The 19,789-nt window shown below is 33.3% G+C and overlaps 1 protein-coding gene across 8 annotated transcripts in view; it reads left to right on the forward strand.

The window, feature by feature from the left end:
- Positions 1-19,789, forward strand: part of CNKSR2 (connector enhancer of kinase suppressor of Ras 2) — a 256,193-nt gene that overhangs the window by 127,151 nt on the left and 109,253 nt on the right. For 4 of the 8 annotated variants that reach the window (XM_029240573.1, XM_029240574.1, XM_029240569.1 and 1 more), the window contains exon 9: positions 11,591-11,737. The exons of the other annotated variants lie outside the window; for them this stretch is intronic. In XM_029240573.1, coding sequence (XP_029096406.1) covers positions 11,591-11,737 — 147 coding nt within the window. The remainder of the gene's footprint in view (positions 1-11,590; positions 11,738-19,789) is intronic. 8 annotated transcript variants of the gene reach the window in all.

The raw sequence follows: 19,789 nt of genomic DNA on the forward strand, positions 1-19,789 counted from the left end.
GTAACTCTCAATGGCATCTCCCTTATTCTCTCTTATTCTCACTCTAGTCTCTCATTTTTTACTCTTTCTTCACCCTCTTGTTCCTTCAACCCCAGAACAACAGGCAAGTATTGTTTGAAAGGGAAACCAATGTAATCAGAATGGATGGAGAGTGTGGTGAACCATTAAAACCCAGCTCTCCCTTTCCCTCCCTACCGCCCTGCCCCTGGACTTCAGCAGGAAGGAAGGAGTGGCTCATTGAGTGGAATCAGTACCACAGTATTGGCTAACACTGATGTGCTTTTTCTCTCTCTTTTTTAATTTGTTTAATTGTTGTCTTTATTTTTTTAGGTTTTTCTTCTAATTCAGTTTTCTTCTCCTTTCCTTTACCATCCTCATCTCTTCTCACTTGACTATTTCTCCTCCATTCTTCACCTCTTTCACGTTTTTTTTAAATTCTTGCCTATTTTCTTCTGTTCTCCTTTCTCAAAAGAGAAAGTATTTATCTTATAATTCCTTATAACCAAAATATTGAAAACTGAGACCTCAAATGGCAGTATTTGCGGTGCACCTCCTTTCTTATTCCTGTAAACACAAGATGTTGCTGGAATACAGAGATTAAATATGTTAGCATGGTGTTTAACATATTGCTTAATAAATGGTTATGATAATATCCTAAAATAACTCTGTTAGGATTCTAAGAAATTGGTATTCTAAAACAGAGCACATGAATTGTTTTCTTTTGGAAGGGAGAAATATCATGAAGAGACACAACAAAAATTGAAAGAAATAATGCATCATAGTTTTCAGTTACTCATAGTAATATTTTGTTTCAGGTTCTACCTTATGTAGTATGTCATTTATGAGATGGTGGTAGATTTTTTTTCTTTTATTTTACCTTGAATATCATGGATTTGATGAGATGTGTGGAAACTGGTTTTGAATTGCCACATATTGATATGTTATATATTTTATTTCCCCTAGAGAAATCAATTCATTACTTTATTATCCAATATAATATTTTATGATTTTTCTGTCATCAAACTAAAATTATCTTAAGTCTTTATATAAAGGAGATAAGTTGTATGATACCTTAATATTGGTAACTTCCTGTGAACCACTTTATTTTTTCTGCAGATCTCTGCATCCTGATTTCTTTCTTATTTATGCAGTTCTTAGTAGCTTCACCAGGAAAAGACTAATTGGTTTTAAACATGATTAACGCTAATTTATTTTTATTATTAGAAACATCTTTCAGTGTCAACGTACAGTTAATATGGTTTAGTTATTTTACATGGAATTTTAGAAGGTTTCCATATTAAGTGATTATTTTGTATGTTTCAAATGTATCTGTTGGCTGATGTTCTTACCAACTCTGGCTTATTAAGTGTGCAACTCATTTGCATATCAGTGTCAATAACTATATCCCTTTTCCTACATCTATCAGAAAGGCAAAAGTTGGCCAGTCACAATTCCCTGATTTACTTTCTGTCTGTAGTAGGGGTGGGCCATTAGTAGATAACAGTTAACTGCCTAATGAAGATAAAAAATTATTGCATGAAAGGGAAACACATTAGAACATCATAAAATAGGAAATTCAAGAGATAATTAAAAAGTCTCACATTCTTTTCAGGTTATTTAGCCCTAGGATTTAAATATGTTTCATCCACTAAATTAATATTCTGATCAGCTTGGTGGCTGAAATTTTAGGTAATGTAACCACTGATCACTTTCACATTCCCTTTCACCTTATTACTCTAATTCTGGGCAATAAGGGAAATTTAAAATTGAGACAAATGGCAGAGAGAGTTCACTGTGGCCCCATTTAGAGCTGACACTGAGTTACCTTTTTTGTCTGAGTTGTTGCATTTCTGATAAAATGATTTCTAAAGATAACTTCTACAGTGAAAGTATTTATAACCATTATGGAAGTTCTTAAACTAAAACTTTTTATTAATAAAGATGTAGAATGCTGTTTATTTAGCTTTATAAATGCATATATACACATTCTTTGGTTTTGTTTTGATAAATATAGTCATCTATTGCAATATTTGCTAGTATTTTCAAATACACATATCTGTTAAATGTCTACCAGTAAATGACATTATAAAAATTATTCATAGAAAACCTGTAGATTTTTAAACATGTTACTTTTTGAATACTAGGGCTTTGGTTCCTTTTAATTATGTTTTTCGTTTGGATTCCTAAATTAAATTTAAGCTGAATTTTTTCATAAGTATAGACTTTTTTTTATTCTTCTCAGAATTCTTATAAATAGGATCTATAGATTTTTAGATAACAATGCTTTGTTTCATCCCTTAGCTTTGGTGACTAAGACTCTTTATTTTAAAATACACGTATTTCCAATGTCTTTGCAAGGAGAACAGAAATGAAACATAGGAAGGAATGGCTGAAATGTAATAATTTCCATATATATGCAAATACAAAATGGTGTTAAAATTTAACCTATGCAAATATCTTTATAAAAATTTTAGTTAAAAACCTGTATTATTGTGGTTCTTTTAAAATAGCTTACTGATTTTGGGGGGAATGAGGTTCTGTGATATGACCAAAGATTCATCCCCACAGTCTTTCACTGTGATGTGATTGTCTTCCTTCTCCATGTCTCCCTAGCAGAGTCTCTCAGACTCACTCAATTTTATGTTTTGGAGAAGTTAAAGAATACCATGAATGATAATGAAATAAAAATAAAATGGGCTTCAATTTAGTTTTCTATAGCATATACGAATGTAAACCATGAAGCCCCCCAAATAAACTTTTGGCCTTCAGAGGCCAAAATATTACCAAATAGTGTACTGAGCTGGAAGAAGGGGGAGAGAGCGGTAGGTTCAAGATGCTAAACTATACCCATAGTTTTTAAATCAGCTTGCCACAGAAGCAGAGATACCAGTAATACAAAGGCTGCAGTTAATGTAAGTGTTAGGTAACAGGAGATAATGCAAGTAATAGGATATGGAAATGTATCACCTTTGGTGAAAACATTGTGGGTGATTTGTGGAACTTAATGGAAAAAATTATGATTCTTATTTTCTTCCTCCCATGAACTTTCTCATGAGCCAATCAAGAAATTCTGATTTAACCCTCAGAACTTCTTGGTTACGGAGAAAGACTCCTGGAAGATGGTGTACAATAGGTGAGAAACAAAGTACTAGCTTCTTGTAGTCTCCAAGTGGGCTTTCTCTCTTGGACTCCCTGTCCATCTTCAGAAGTGAGAAACTGTGTTCTCTATGCTTTCTCTTTAAATATAACACACAGACACAGACACACACACACACACACACACACATTATATATGTGACTGTCTGTGAAACGCACATGAAAATATTAACTACCAAAACATATGTGTAAATTCAAATTGTGAGCAGCTCAACATGGTCCAACTTTTACAGTAAAATTAAGCCACATAAAAAACAAATGCTTTGATGTATGCAGTCTTATTTCACTGGATAAGTGCCTTTTAAAGTTAAGGAGACTGTGAGGTGAAGAGTGGCTCAGTGAATAAAGACATAAAATTGTGGAGTTTTTCCTCTAATGAAAATAAAACTTTTTAATTCCCATATTCCTTCTTTTCGAATGTTTGTTCCTTTCATGTTCTCCCAAGATTATCTCTTCTAATCATGTTTGTAAAAAATATCAGTACTAAGGTTTTATTTAAAATAGATAACACCTTGGGTCATTTCTGAATACTCTGAAATACCTATTTAAATTACTCCATGTTGGAATTTAAGGTCACTTTTTTTTTTGCATTTAGTTACTTAACCAAATGCATACCTTTCAGCTTATATTTCTTTATATTTGAACCGTAGGTAATTCTGTTTCTATTCAGTAAATGAATGATTGTGGAAGAGCAAAATTAGGATATCTCCAAATATACTATAGTTTAATATTGTAAGACTTTATCATTAGTATTATGTGAAAAAAATAAATTTAGGTGAAGGTGAAGTTTGTAGATTGGTACTCAAATTTAGTAGTTCTAGGATCTTTGAAAGATATTGTGTATCAAAATTCATTACTTCTGAAATGTTTTAAAATGTTTTAGTAATGCAGGGGAACAGAGCACTATGATAAATATCTCAGCACCAAAAAATTTGGCAAAAACAGTGTCATTAGTCTCAGGGTGATGGGTTGTATATTGAATTAAGTCTCTTCAGTGCTTTTAAAAAGAGAAGAACGTTTGGGTATAGTGTGACATATCATCAGACATTCATATAGGCACACTTCAAGTCTCTGAAATTTCCTTTGTGAAGAGGTATCATTTATACATTACAAACTGTTAGTAAGAGCCAGTGTATACACAGGAGCGTGTGTAATTGTTAATGAATGGATCTGTTACTTTGTCTTCTGAAGGATAATAACTTTGAAAATCTTTTAAGAATGTCCTATCTTCCTGCTTGTATGTGTAGAGATGTTTTCTTGTAACTCCAAATACAGTTGTGACAAAGGTAAAGGTCTAAATTGATAGACTTACATTCTTACCTTTGTTTTTTAACTTTGCCTACTTGGGACCATGGAGTAGAGATTCTTTTCATATGTTGGTCAAATAATTCACCAGCTATTGTTTCGAAATCAGACAGGCTAGAGAAAGTCCTAAAGGGGTCAGAGACAACTTCTTCCCTCTATGTACAAAGAGGAAAGGAATAGTGTCACCTCTTCAGCACCAACCCCAAAGTCTTTTGTGCATCTAATCTGGGCAACCCATTGTCCAAGGACCTGCCCACTTATGTTGTGTTAACCCAAGAACCCCTGGTATCCTCTTCAGCCTGATCAAAGCAATTACAAGCCCCATCTACAAGAAAGCAGAGCCTCTGGCTTTTAACTCTTGGGATACCTTAAAAACTTTCTTGGACAATTTTAATCCTATTTGTGTTATATATAAAATGCATTTCAATGTCCAGGTTGGGGATTACATTTAACTAGTAAGACTTGCCATTGTTTTGGGACACTGACTTTTGCTACCTGGACAATCAGGAAGGTAATATTAGTAGTTCGGCGTACATATGTGAAAAGCAGGTCATCTTTAATAATAAGGCATATTTTGTGTAAGATGTATAAGTGGGTTTTTAAAGGTTCATTCCAATCCATGAACTTGATGTGAATGAAATATTCTATTAAAATGTTGAGAAAGAGAAACTTGGACTATGTACAACCACTACAAAATATTTTTCTAGAAGAAAACTTTCCTAACCGTGTTTATATAATAATAAAGCAGAATCTTTCTATGACAAATAGCAACTATATCCACGGTTATATTCCTTGTCATAAATCACTATGACTTTAGGTCTGAAGTATCCAGGATATAAATACTGTTTTTTTTTCAAATGTTCATTTATAAGAAAGTTTATTTGGTAATTTGAGGGAAACAATGTCTATTACAGCTTTAGTATCAAGTATATTACATTTAGAGAAAAATTTAAAACTACATCTTGGTTTTACATACAAAACTGAACTCCCTTTGGAGTTTTAAGGCACTTTATTGTCTCTGAAACATTTACATTCTCATGTCACCATATCATTTCACTAGCTGAGTTATCAACAAATACTGATTAAGTCTCTGCCATTTGTAAGGCATTGATTGCAGGTATATCCAGACAAATAAGACTCAGTTTTTATCCTAAAAAAAAAGCCCTCAAAAAGTTTTGTGAGGGTAGATGAAGGTGGGGTAAGGAAAAATAGGTAACTTTAATAAGAGGCAGTGCATGAAAAAAATGCCACTGGAGAGGTACAAACAGTGTACCATGAGATCACATGAGGAAAATAAGGTTCTAGCTGTAAGAGGCTTTATGATGGTACTGCATTTAATAAGTGCCATCATGGATACGTAAGATTTTATAGGTGGGAGAAAAATTGCAAGTAGAAGGAAGAACGCTTTTGCAAGGATATAGCTAGGGAGAAAAGCACAGTGTTCGAGGGGAACATAATACTAACTTCACCAACTCTTCCACCCATACTGAACTACCAAAAGTTGCTCAAACTGGTTTTACCTTGTCTCACGGCTTCCTTCACTCCCTCAACCTCCAGATCACCTTCACGTGTCCAATTCCTAAGAAATTCAGCTTAGACTAATAGGAAACCTTCCCTAAACCCTCAAGAATGGGTTAGATGCCCCTTTGGGAGGCTCCCATTTCACCCTGTATCCATTCTATTGACGTACTTCTCTTAATTTATTGTAAATGTTCATTGACCTGCTCATCTCTTGCCTGTTCATTATGCTTTTTTTTTCCTTTTTTTTTGTGATACGCGGGCCTCTCACCGTTGTGGCCTCTCCCGTTGCGGAGCACAGGCTCCGGACGCGCAGGCTCAGCGGCCATGGCTCACGGGCCCAGCCACTCTGCAGCACGTGGGATCTTCTGGGACCGGGGCACGAACCCGTGTCCCCTGCATCGGCAGGCGGACTCTCAACCACTGCACCACGAGGGAAGCCCCATTATGCTTTTTAATGAGTCACAGGTTGCACTGCAAGTACCATTGTATCCATAGTACATGGCACACAATAAATACTTAGTGATTCTATAAGTTATAATAATCTTAAAAACATAATAAAATATTCTAGACATGAGCAAGTCACTGCCTTCAAGACAGTCGTTGTTTAGTATAGCTGTTGTTAAAATGTGGTTCCCAGACCTGTAGCATCAGCATCATTTGGGAACTTGTGGAAAAAAAATGTAAATTCTAGGGCCCCACCTCAGACCTACTGGATCAAAAACTCTGGGGTTTCCAGGAGATTCTAACACATTCTGAAGTTTCAGAACCACATTAAAGAAAAATAATATGAGACAGCTATGGCCATATTGGCAAAGGACCTATTTGAGGAATTGATTCTTTAGTTAGGCCTTTGGAGAGCTTTTCAAAGGTTTTGAGGGGAAGAACACTTCTATACTGTAGCAGTATTTTGGAGCTGCAAAAGATCAGAGTAGAAAGAGCCGGTAGGACTCTGTTTTAAGTCTAACAGTCAGGTATCCAAGCCAGAAGTAAGGCAGTGAGAGGAAGTATTAATTGCTAGAATCTATTCTTTAGGTTACCTGTGGATTAAAAAGAGGGGGAACTGTCAAAGGTGACTCCATACTCAAAACTTGAGAGGATGATAGGGAACTTTTTGTTATTGCTGTTGAGTGAGAACAGGGAGCTAAGTTTGGTTTTTAAAGTGTTGCATTCGTTTGAACTACCACTACTACTATGTTTGTAATCTTGGCCAAGAAAACTTAATCTCTTTTTGCTTCAGTTTCTTCACATGTAAAATGGGTTTAATTGTTTACTTCCTAGGGCTGTGATAAGAATGAAAATATAAGTAAAAGGAATGTAATATAGGTAGGAAGAATCTAGCTTAGTGAATTACTGGTGCTTGATTATTCAGTAGCTATTAGTATGGATGAACTGAACTGTTGGAAATATGTCACGAGTTCTTGATAGGGAGCAGGGATGGTTAGAAAGATTTGGGATTCATGCAGCAAGTTGTTAGTGGAAGCTCTGGGAAGAGAAGAAATTATTGTAAGAAGACAGCATGAAATATTAGGGGTAGAACACTTAGCCTAGAAGAAATACCTGCATTTATTGGTTGTAAGGAGGAAGAAAAGATGGAGGACAAGTAATCAGAGATGTGCCAGGACCACATCCTTTTACTAAAGCTCATCTGTTGTCATCTATTTGCACTTTCCTACCCATTCTGCATATTAGAGTTGTAATGTATTGTGGTTTTGGAAGTCTAATCTAATCCTTTACCCTGTGCAAGAATATTTAAATGTCTCTTTTGGTGTTGAGTTCACTTTTCCACAAGTCAGCCAATTCCTTTTTGGATGTCTTTGATTATTAAAATGTTTTTCTTCATATGTATCCCAAACCTATTATCTCTTAAAGTTTTGTACCTTATTTAATTCCTTCCTATGTTAGGATCCCATTAGCCTCCCTTCTTCCTTCTTTCAAAGCTCCCTGTATCTCCTTGTACAGAAAGACTTTCATTGCACCCAATGTAAAGAATACTTTACAATCATTTTTCATATTACTGTTGTATCTTCACATGGGTTTTAATTCAGATCTATCACTCTTAATACTTTAAAATCATAGCCAGAAAGTCAAATGACGAAATGGAAAACTAATCTTGAAAAATGATTAACACGCATTGATATATTTTACCTATTTTGACGTGTATGTACCGTTACATTTAGCTCCGAACACGGGGCTCCCAAATTTCTTGAAGTTGTAACCTGTATACCTGCCTCATTTCATCATACCATCTACTCATGTCCCCCTATAATCTGTCAACCATAAATATCTCAATAACAGTTAAAGAGAAATAAATTTATTTCAATAGTTCATTACACTTCATTATACGTTCGAAGATATGTGAAGGTATCACAGAACCAGAGCTGAGAATTATTTTTCCTGGAGCTCTAAGACCATTCCATATTTGCCCTTGAATAGAACGTGGTACAACCCAATAAATGGGGACAGTTGTTAAGAATAATATGCAGTAGAAAAGATAGAAAGTAATGAAGAAATGATCCAAGTCAGGGAGCTTGAGAAAGGACTAAGGAAAAAAGGATTATTCGCATGAGAGGCATGTTGTCTGGTTGCTGTTTATATGTATACAAGTACTGGGATGGGACTGATATAGCTAAAACCTACCTGTTATTAAGGAAAATGTTACACATAGGCTCGGAATTACTCAGCCAGCTTCATTCCTATTCAATAATTTCCACATGAACCTGAGTTAACACTTAAGTGAGGTATCTACTGAAATCGTTCATTGAATAAAAAAAACAACAGATAATGTAGTTCTTGACTTACTGTGCACAGTTGAATAATACTTTTGTTTTTCTTTTGATAATTATATAAAAGTATAATGCACAGAGCAGATGTCATTTCCCCATCACCACCTTTTACTGTTTTAAATAGTGTTGTCTTTCTGGTTTTGTTCTTTTTTGTGGGAATTTTCCATCCATAACAAACAGCCCTAACTAGATACTTCATAAAATTCACGATTTTCTGACTGGAATATTACTATTCATACACTAGGTCCATTTATTTTTTTGATTTTATTGTTTATAAAAATAACATGTTTATTGCCAAAAGTTCAGGAAATAAAAGAATAAAGAAGAAAATATATATTGTAGTCTGTACTCCCCTTTAATGTAACCATTGTTAATGGTGTTGTATAGCTTTCTGTGTTTTCTATATTTATATAAAATTTTTTACAAAAGTAGAATTGAAGTACATTAGCTATTTTTAAACTTTTTTCTACACAATTTTTATACCCCATGCTAATGGGAATTTACATAATGTACAGTTTTTCATTGGTTTAAACAGTACTGCAACACACATGTTGCACATTTATCTCTGTGCTCTTACCCAGTCATTTTCTTTTGGCAGCGAAAGTAGAATTTGGGAGTCAAAGTTAAATACTTCATATGGGTCACTTTTTAAAAGATATTGCTAATCTTATGTTAGTGAGTGTGGGAAGGCTGATGAAAAAGTAGTAAAGTTATATAATTTTCTGCCATTAAGTAACATTCAGCTATAAAATTTAAGAGTAACCAAATTATTACTTTCTCATCAAAAATCAATTTCACTTTCTCATGGAGAAACAATTCTGGTTTTTGGAATTGTGTATTCAAAAAGAGCATAGCGAAACTGTGAAAAAGCAGGATGAATCAAATTACACTGAACGTTACACTGGAAAACACCATCTAGCCCTAAAATTTTCAACTAGTCACAATGATTATGTCATACAAGAAAATGGAAAGAAATTGGTGGATAGAAATCAATGTGTAATTCGTTGTCAAGAGTAGATAGGCTGAAAGAAGGGTACAGTCATCATATTGAGTGCTTTAGTATAGTTAGCAATTATTTGAGTAAATAAAGTAAATGATAAAAAGTGGTTATACTCTTTGTATAAACACTGTGTTTTCTCCCTCCAAACCTGGAACTCAGAAATCTGCTCGCATATTTTTTTGGCGAGCAAAATGAATACTTGGATTTGAACTAACTTTGCTTTGACGTTTGGCTCATAGAAATGGCTGTAGGGACACTACGTAGCTATCAGAAGAATCAGAATCAAAGTAATGTACCTTTGGGGACATAGTAATCTCCACTTATATAGAATGGGAGACATTTGACCAGTTCCATTACTGTAGCTGATCCACATTAATGTGATTTTTCAAAAAACTGGCAGCCTCTTATTCGTGGTAGGCAAGTATCATAATGATCATTTTGATTCATATCTGAGACCCCTGAGGTTTTAAGTATTACAGTGTCTTGCTTCTTTTTTGTCCTAACTCTTTCTCTTCACCATCACTCAGTTCAGCTATAGTAGAGGTTATAGTTTAAATGAATGGTCACTCATATAAACTAAAGTCTCCCATTATCCTACAGTGGCTGTGGTCCAGAGTACCTCTTCATCATAGTCTCTGGGATCTGTGCTGCTTTTGATGCAAGTGCTCATTCTTTACAGTTTGAGCCTTATTTTCCAGGCAAAAACATGATGAATAATAGGCAAAGGCACCCATTCCCTTTCATTTAGGTACCTAGGAAGAAACTAGATCACTGTTCAGACCATTTGCTAAGTCCTGCTTGCAATCCAGGATAGATTTTGACCCAATGTATTTGTATAAAACACCCTGGAAAATTCTAATCCATTAGTGTTGGAATAAAAGGTTATTCTCTCTTTTAAATGTGAAGTGTATTTTTTAAACCTTGGAATAATAGATATTTTTAATGTGTTTCTTTAAAGCATACTTCTAGGATTTCAGATAACTGCATAACCAGCATGTCTTAAAAGCAAAGTAACAAAAATTATTCTGTGTTCAAAAATTTAAAAGGATGATAAGTAATTTAACATGGATAACAGTAGAGCCAGGTTTCAGGACATTTATCAAGTACTTCTGTTTAATTATACAATATGTTTTGAGGTGATATTCAAATAAAATGGCTTCATTAAATTTAGCACATTATATTTTAAGTTTATAGGGTCTTTTGGAACACATTTCCAATAGCTGCTGCATTAGAGTAGCATTACCTTGTCGTTTCTTATTCTATCTTTATATCGTGGTTAAAGGTTTATTTTATTGATGCTGTCTTCCCCGCTCAGAATGTTTCCTTGGTGTGTCACTACCAGCTACTGGTAGTATAATGTCAGTCTAACTTAGGGACACTTATCTCTAAAAGATGGTGATGAGAAAGCATGTGGTGTAGTTCTTAAGCTCAGGACATTGCCAAATCCTTGTTTCAGGCATGTGGATTTTTAAATTGTTACTTGTGAACAAAGCTTGGATCTAGACCTTGTGCAGCATTAATGATGACATAATTTCTTTAAATTCTAAATTACTCCATTGGTAGGATACCATTTTAGTCTCTGCTTAGACTGGTAAATGTCCATTATGTTATCTCATAATGATATGGACTCTAAATGCAATAACATGGTTAATCAACTCAAAAATAAAATTTCTTTCTTGAGTTTTTATCTCCTGAAAATTGATAGGATGGTACACCAATTATGTGATTTTCTTTTTTTTTCTTACTAATCTTATTAAAGGGGGAGAACATTAAATCTTTGAATACTGTACCTCAATTTTATTGTAATGATTTTGCTGGTTACCAGGTGGGGTGGCAGTTGAAAAATTTGGTGAATGCACTACGAGAGGACCCGAGTGGTGTTATCTTAACTTTGAAAAAGCGACCTCAGAGCATGCTTACCTCAGCACCAGCTTTACTGAAAAATATGAGATGGAAGCCCCTTGCTCTGCAGGTAATGAAGCTTAATCATAAGTCATACACCATCATTTTAGCCATAGATTATCTCAGTAATGCTTCTTTATTGTGCCTCATCTCAGCAGCATATGGATTAATCTTGTATGCTTTTGAAAATTTGTTTATGAAATGATCTCTTCACAGCTTATCCTAATAGGCTTAATTGTGATGAAATCTCAAAGTTACTATAATTAAAACCCAAATGATAGAGAACTCTGCCTTAATTTGTAAACATTTAAAGCATAATTCCCAAAAACCACAAGTTCTTTGAAGCCAAAATGTGGATAGAAATGAAAGTGAGAGGTTTCACTTTGTGATACAATCTTCTATTTAAAAGTTTTACCCACATATAATTCTTGAGGAAACTAGATGATAGTTTATAGAATTTTTTAAAAACAGGTCATGAGATAAAAAATAGTTGTTTATAAACAGTAGGTAAAGAAACTTTTGATAGTAATTAAAATGTACCTATCACATTCTTCCTGACTGATCATTTTTCTCTTTTCTACCATGTACGGAGGCAAAAATAGGGAAATTGATGCGTTAGAATTTCTGCATTTTTCTTCAATGTGAAATGTCACTCCAAAATTACTCTGGATGTCAGTAAATTACATTCATTAAGAACCAGAGGTATCTAGGAAGTTATAAAAATATTATTCTGATTGATAAAGACAAGGAAGTAATACATTTTCTTCCATTTCAGTCAGGCTATAATCTTCAAACATATCATAGAAGAAATTCTTGTTCTTCACAAGACCTGCACTTTTAAAATAGAAGACCATCACCTTCCATAGAAGGTTAATTTTTAAAAATTAAAATTGCCCATTGAAATAGAACATTGCCTGTTGTTCAGATTAAAAAGAAAAGCAATAAATGAAAATGCCATTGTTATCACTGCTATGTAAATTGTTGTTCTATATTAGTAACTTACACCATTCTTAGATTTTTTTCCCTAAAATCCTAAATTCTTCATTACATATGAATGGCCTTATAGATTATAATGATTTCTTATTGTTTAAAACTTTCCTGCTTCTTGGCCTCAAAGTTGCATTATGCTTAAGTAACATAAAAACATATAAAATATACTAACATTAAGGTCTTTAAATTTTTAATGTGAATCTTTCTATTTTTCAAATATACGTAAAACTGTATTTTAAAACTATATTAATATGTCCAAATGCATTTGAAATGCAGTATATGTTTATTATCAAAGATTTTTGGTGATCATTAAAGTTGAGAGATCAGTGTTTGGGTCATTAATTCATAGATTAGCAGATCAGACCTTCCCATCACATCATTTTATTTTCTCGCTGCATTATAAGTTGCTTTGTTGTTCCACTCTGTAGTTTTCTATTGACATGTCTTCCCCAAAGATCCTTCTTCAGAGTCCGAGAGGTGGGAACCCTGAAGAAGAGACCCCTTTCAGCCATTAGGTTTCCTTCTCTATATGTGTGGTTAAATTTAACAACTTCTCTTTAGTACCTTCTGTTTCATGGTGAACACCAAAAAGACACTAGTTTCTTGTTGATCCGTGAACTCTATTTGAGGGAATATCTCTAGAAAATAAATTGGTGATTTGGTCCTCTTTTAGTTTCCTTTCCACAAGCACAAACTGGAGAATTAAGGTAATGACAATATCTAGTTAAGAATCACTTTTATAGGAAATGCTGAAATAATTGAAAGACCTGCATTTTTTTTTTTGCTACACATACATTTGGTGTGTGTATTCAAAACTAGAGAACAAAGACTTTAATTTTTTAAATTACTCTACATCATTCCTTAATTATAATTGTAATAGATGTTTAAGGCACTGTTTCTAGTTTCATTCCTAAATGCCAAGAAATGTGCCTCGTCAGATCACTACTTATATTTATTCCTCATTGCCTATTCAGTTACTCTGAGTATATTTGTAAATTTACTTTTTCGGAATGCTGAAATCAGAAAAAAAGAAAATCAGCATTGACATAAGTGCTTATATGATGTATTGACGTTTTTGTAAATTTGTTATTTCAACTGAATTTAGTTCACCTAAAATGTATTGTCCAAGTTCAACGCCTTATAGATAAACAATACTATTAGTGGGGGCAGGGGAGGACCCTGCTTTCAACTTCTTTGAAAATTGACTTTTTACAGAGCAGAAGGAAGAGTATTAGTTTTGATTAAATACTTTCAAGTGGTGGTAAAACAAAGTCTTAGGAGTAAGGGCACTAGATAAGTACTCTAACATACCACACCACCAGCACCAAATCTCCCTGGAATCTATTTCGAAGACCTGAAATTGTACCATTACAGAGTTCGTTTTTGATCTTAAGGCTTTGGCTTGTGCTAAAATGCAAAAAGAAACCAGAAGCATAATGGAAACTATGTGGTCAGAATTTTTAGAGGATGTATACAACCAAAGATGGACAAAACTTGAGGGTTCGCTTCCAGAAGGGGAAAAATCAAAGAAATAGTGGGATGAGAAGGTCTTGCAGGCAGTTCTGGATTCTTTGTGACTTTGCCTGAGGCCTCATATTTTTCCTAGTGGCTAAGAAAGGACCTGGGATGTGAAACATAAGTGCTTAATGTAGCAACAGTCCTCTGTGCAGACATAAGTACCATTCTTACTGTATTCCTGCTTCTGGTATGTGTATGAATACGTTGGAGCTAAAATGCCCATTAACTCACCTAAATATAAATTTTCAGTGTCTGAACCTGAGGAATTGGACATTAGGTTATTCCTTTTTTCATAGGCTATACCAATAGTCTACTAAGAATTATTTAAAATAGAGTTTACAAAAAGAAACAATCTGTGGCATTTATTTAACCTCAGTATGTCTATTTTATCTTTTTCTTATACAATACCAGCCTTAGCATTTTCAGATAAAATATGGCATAGTTTGTATAATGGGGAGGTAGATGCTAATACATGCCTCTAAAAAAAAGAACAACTTCATTCTAACAAAGGAATAATTATTTTTTAAACTAATAAGGAAATAATTTGTACCTATACAACTAAAACATAACCTTATCTACCCTAAGGCAGAAGATTTTTGAGGAATATCACATGTTTTAATGGAAGTTCTAGAGCAAATAGTAGCTTCTATTATTAATTAACTGCAATGATAAATTTTAATTTGGATTTTCTTTTGAAAAGCATTCATGGAATTATAGCCAAATAAGCAAAAGCATACAATTCAACTTCATGCTCACAGAGCAATTTCATTAGTACATTTCATGAAATTTGGCAGCTCTTTTGTTAAATTCCTGACTTCTCAGACATTTTGCAATAGAACTGAAAGACTTAAAGCTACTTTAGTCAAATACTACAAGCAGATTTAATCTGGACTTGAATTCTGTTGTCATCGGCACCCATTCATATATAGTAGAGATGTTTTACCTGAGGTAGAATCTTTATTCTAAGAAAGCAAACTAGCAATTCCTTGCTTTCTGAGAACTGTTTTTAAAACACGTCCTTAGTAGCACCCTCTACTAATGTCCTGGATTTTGGTAAGCATGGTGATTGCTTATGGTCAAGTTCTTCCAATTCGATGACACAAATCCTGGGGAATTATGGATAGACCTCAGTGTATATTTTTTGATGTTTGTGGTTTTAAATTTAGTGTGCATAGGTCACCAGCTTGCACGGGTGGTGTCATTTTCTTCTTACAAGAGATGTATGGGAGAATTAGCTGGACACTGGCAAGAATGTTGATTGAAATCATCACTGGGAATCAACAATTTTTAAAAACATTTAGGAGCCCAGCTTTTTTTTTGGTGAGAATGCATCTCAAAAATTATCACTAAAATCAATGCTGGAATTCAATATACTGATATAGGTTTCATTAAACACATTTTTAGTATGAAATGATATAAAGCTGTATCATTAGAATTGCTCCTAAACTGTTCTAATCCATAAGTCTCTTAAATCGATGTGATAGTTTCTTGTGTGGTTTTTGTGCTTTTCACTTTAAATTTTATTGCTTAGCATTACCTTGATGCCATTTTTACAGGATATTTAAATTAAATAAATTTGAGCAGAAAAAGAAATGGAAAGCAAATAGTTATAGGAGTCAGTTTTGTCTTTCAACTGGTGTAATGACTGAAGAACATTAATTGATTGTTACATTTCAAATACATATAGATATGAATGGTTAAAGTCATTCTGTAAAAATAAAAAACGTAAGCAATAATAAAATTTATTTTAATATCAAAGTTATAGGTTGGGGTGACTGAAAAAACATTGGTAGCAAAGTTTATATGTTTCTGAGAGTTTTGTTTTAAAAGCATGTTTTGAAGAGGAAGACAAGTAATATTAGATATGACACGAGAAGAAAATAAGCTTTAACTAAAAATGTAACGTGCTGACTGGGAGGCAGAAACAATTATATGTTTTACATGCTCAAATTAGTAAATAGCTGCAAGCAATTGTCACATTACATTTTTGTTCACCAGTGTTTAAGCAAATTAATTAAAGGATCTAAATCACATTTGTGTTTTTCAACCAAATGCTTTTAAAATGTTAACACTGACTACAAATAATCACCTAAGATGAAAAATTATTTTTAGTTTCTTTGTTCTTTAGCTTCCTATTTCTTTAGTTAATTTCCTAAAAATGCTTACTGTAAATTGAAAAAATTGCAAGTCCAGTTTTAGTGTTGCAGTATCAACTATGCCAATAAGAGTGGACAGCAATAAATACACTAGTGGTAGTTTCAGTACAATGTGCAAATTTTGATGATTAATTGGAAAAAGCCATTTTGTAGTGTGACTCTAAAGTCTATATTAGTTGTACATTGGGTAACTACATACTTACTTTTAGGCCCATATATCTATTTTTAACTTATATAGATATAGCTTCCTGATCAAATATATGCTTGGAAAAAATGTTTGTTTTCTTTGTAGTCTGATAGGAAAGGGAAGGTTACACACTTAAAAAAGAAGACTCAAATCTTTTGTATTTATAACTTTGGATTCTAGAAAAAGCTGTGAAAAAACTGAGTGCGAGAATTTTGAATACAAGTGTTTCTCTTGCTTAAGCTCTCTTCACATAATTTACTACTTAAGAAAAGCTTACCCAGGAAAAATTATGCCCAATAATTTTCCAAATTAGATCTAACATTCTTTACATGGTCAAGAAATTTACAAGTTTGTATGCAACTTCTTGCCTCCCAAAATCCAGAATACATTTTCTCTGGAGCATTTGTTTAGATGACTCAGAGTTGCTAACGTAAAACAATATTTTGGTACTTGTATTGGGAATTATAATAAAAACGTGTTTGAACTGAATAAGGACTTGTGTGAATATTCTGTGCTAGAATAATGGGATATTGTGATCCATTTGAGTCTGTGCTTATTCCCAAGAGTGAATAAAATAAATGGCCAGGTTTTATACTTGATGTAATCATTCATATTTCAATGAGTATTTTCCCCCTGGAAGACAAAGCAAACTCTTTGTGATATTTGCATTAGTGAATTTTAGAGATAACTACATAATGTGTAACGCACCGTTTTAATCTTCAACATGGGGGCTGTCTTTATGTCATTGGTTTCATTCAAGACTTTATATAGCTCTATGAAAGCTGGGTCACTTACCAGATAGAGGGACAACTAAATTAAGATACGCTTGCCAAGAGTTGTTAAAATGTAAATTGTTTCAAATAAAACCTTTAACATCAGATGTAGTTTTTAAGGTATAGACGTTCTTTTCTCATAGTCTTTAAAACCATAGTGTTTTCAGAGGTACATTAATACCTTCCAGGTGTGCTCAGTTACCTTAGAGATGTTAGAATCGGGGACACAAGGAAAAGACCTGAGCCATCAGAGGATTTAACGTGAGATTTCAGTGATCCCTTTCCAAAGCTGAAAATTTTATTTTATAATAATCACAGTCTCCCGATGATGTTTAAACTGGATGAGTAGAATATTATCACTATAGTGAGTCATCACTCATGATTCAGAGGAAGATTTGTGCCGTACCATATTGTGGGATACAATCTGAAGGTATTTATATAGTTTAAATGGACAATATGAAAAATGTATGTGTACGTAACCTAATAAATTTCTGAGTCCTGTTCACAGTAGTAAGTTATCATTAGTTGACCTAAGGTTATAAATGTATATTTGAAGAGATGCATATGATCATTTTATTTAGGATTTGGATATCTTAAGAGATGCATGCCAGTGCCCCCAAAATCTATCATAGATTTATTTTAGAAGAGTAACAACATATGTGCAAAATATGTCCTCCCTGTTGGAGCCTCATTGAATCTGGAAGGAAAACTCTATGTCAGTAGGACCATTTAGATATGAAAAATAAATTTTATGGCAAGGTCCTTCCAGGAAATAAATCCTCTTGGATAGAATCGAAAATGGATCCATATCATACTTGATTGCATACCGTAGTGGATCAAGTTATACTGAAGCTTCATGCTTACTTGAGTAAGAAGATGCAGTCTTAAAATACCCTTGTATTTTATCCATAAGTGATGAAAGCTCTTAATTCTCTTCCTGTGCAGATTTTACCAGTTAAGAGAAAGAATCAAAAGGCAAAGTGGTAAAATAAAAAATATTACCCTTTAATTCTATTTTTTTTCCTTATATTGGAAATTCTTTATAGTACAACGGTAACTACTTTTCTTATACTATGTTATGAAGAAATGATTAAAACTAAATGTTACCAAGGTAGGAAGAACTATCCTTCTGCACTATTATACTTACATATTTAGGTATTTTTTCTGAAACTAAGGCATATGTCTATTAAATTTTGAATTAAACGCTGAGAACTTTTTTGATTTGAGGGAGGCTGTATTTGTCACTTTTTGTGTATTTTCACGTACTTGTTGGTTATCGGTAATAGGTGTAATTTTAATGGCACTTGTTACAACTAGGAATTTCTCACTGATAATTTCAGCTAATAGCATCATTTATTCTGTGCTTGATTTAGTCACATTTTGCCTATCTTTCTAATATTCTTTAATGCCTTCTTCATTCTTTTAGTCATTTAATTTTGTACCCTTTCAATTCTTGTCCAGAGTTAGAACATTTTTAAGACATTATAATTTTAAATTATCACAAATTTCCTTTGGGGTTAAGTAGCTATTTCCATTTTCCCATGAAGCTTCTATTTTACCATATTTTATTTTTCCATTGCCTAATGTCTTTTTTTAGATGAGATTCTCAAGAATAATGTTTACTTTTTAGCTTGGATTAGCTTGACAAAAATAGTACAATTAGTAGACAAAAATACAATGAATATATTTAGTATTTACAATGTGTTTTACTTAGTACAGGCATACTTGATTAGCCAGATGATATCTGCATGATAAACCAGTTTAAATGGTTTCTGTGATTTACCAGTTAATAAAATAACTAGCCAGTAAGAGTTAAACAACAGGATTGACTAATTTCTTCTTTCTCTGAAAGAAGTTGTTTTTTTCAATCGCTTCAATTAATTGAACCAGCTGGCACAATCAAACCTGTTATCTGTTTAAGCCTATCTAAGAGTCTTTTTCTTCTACATTTTTGCTAATTTAACTAACTGTGTTAACTGAGGACATTAATAGCAACTCCGTGTTGAAAATAGAAACCTAGAGAAAATATCAATTTGAAGGAAGTTGACAAGGCTAATATTTAAACTTCCTGGAAGGGGAAGGAACAAGTACCCTAAACAGACAATCCTGGTAATAGTCCAGACAGAATAAAATATTTTGTTGGTCCTTACCTCACACTTCAGAGGTATTTAAAATATACTTGTAATCATTGACTACTACTTCTCCTTTTTTCCTTCCTTCCTTCCTTCCTCTTTGTTTGGGGAGGGCAGGGATAGGTACTAACCAGGAGAAATTACCTTTAGTTCTACAGGTGGTAAAATAAAAGGAGAGAAGTCTTCAAAATAGAAGTAGTGACCCTAGAAAAGAAGAAAGAGAATAAAAATTTGTTAGATTATTTTTTTTAATGCTTGTGTTTTTAGAACTTGTTTTTAAGTTCACTTGTAGTGTTAGGATATTTTAAAATAAGAGCATATTAGAGCATTTTAAAAGCATACTGAATATAAGTTTTTCTCTCACAG

This window comes from Monodon monoceros, unplaced genomic scaffold, assembly GCF_005190385.1.
Source record: "Monodon monoceros isolate NGI ecotype Baffin Bay Population unplaced genomic scaffold, NGI_Narwhal_1 Super_Scaffold_22, whole genome shotgun sequence".
Lineage (NCBI taxonomy): Eukaryota > Metazoa > Chordata > Mammalia > Artiodactyla > Monodontidae > Monodon > Monodon monoceros.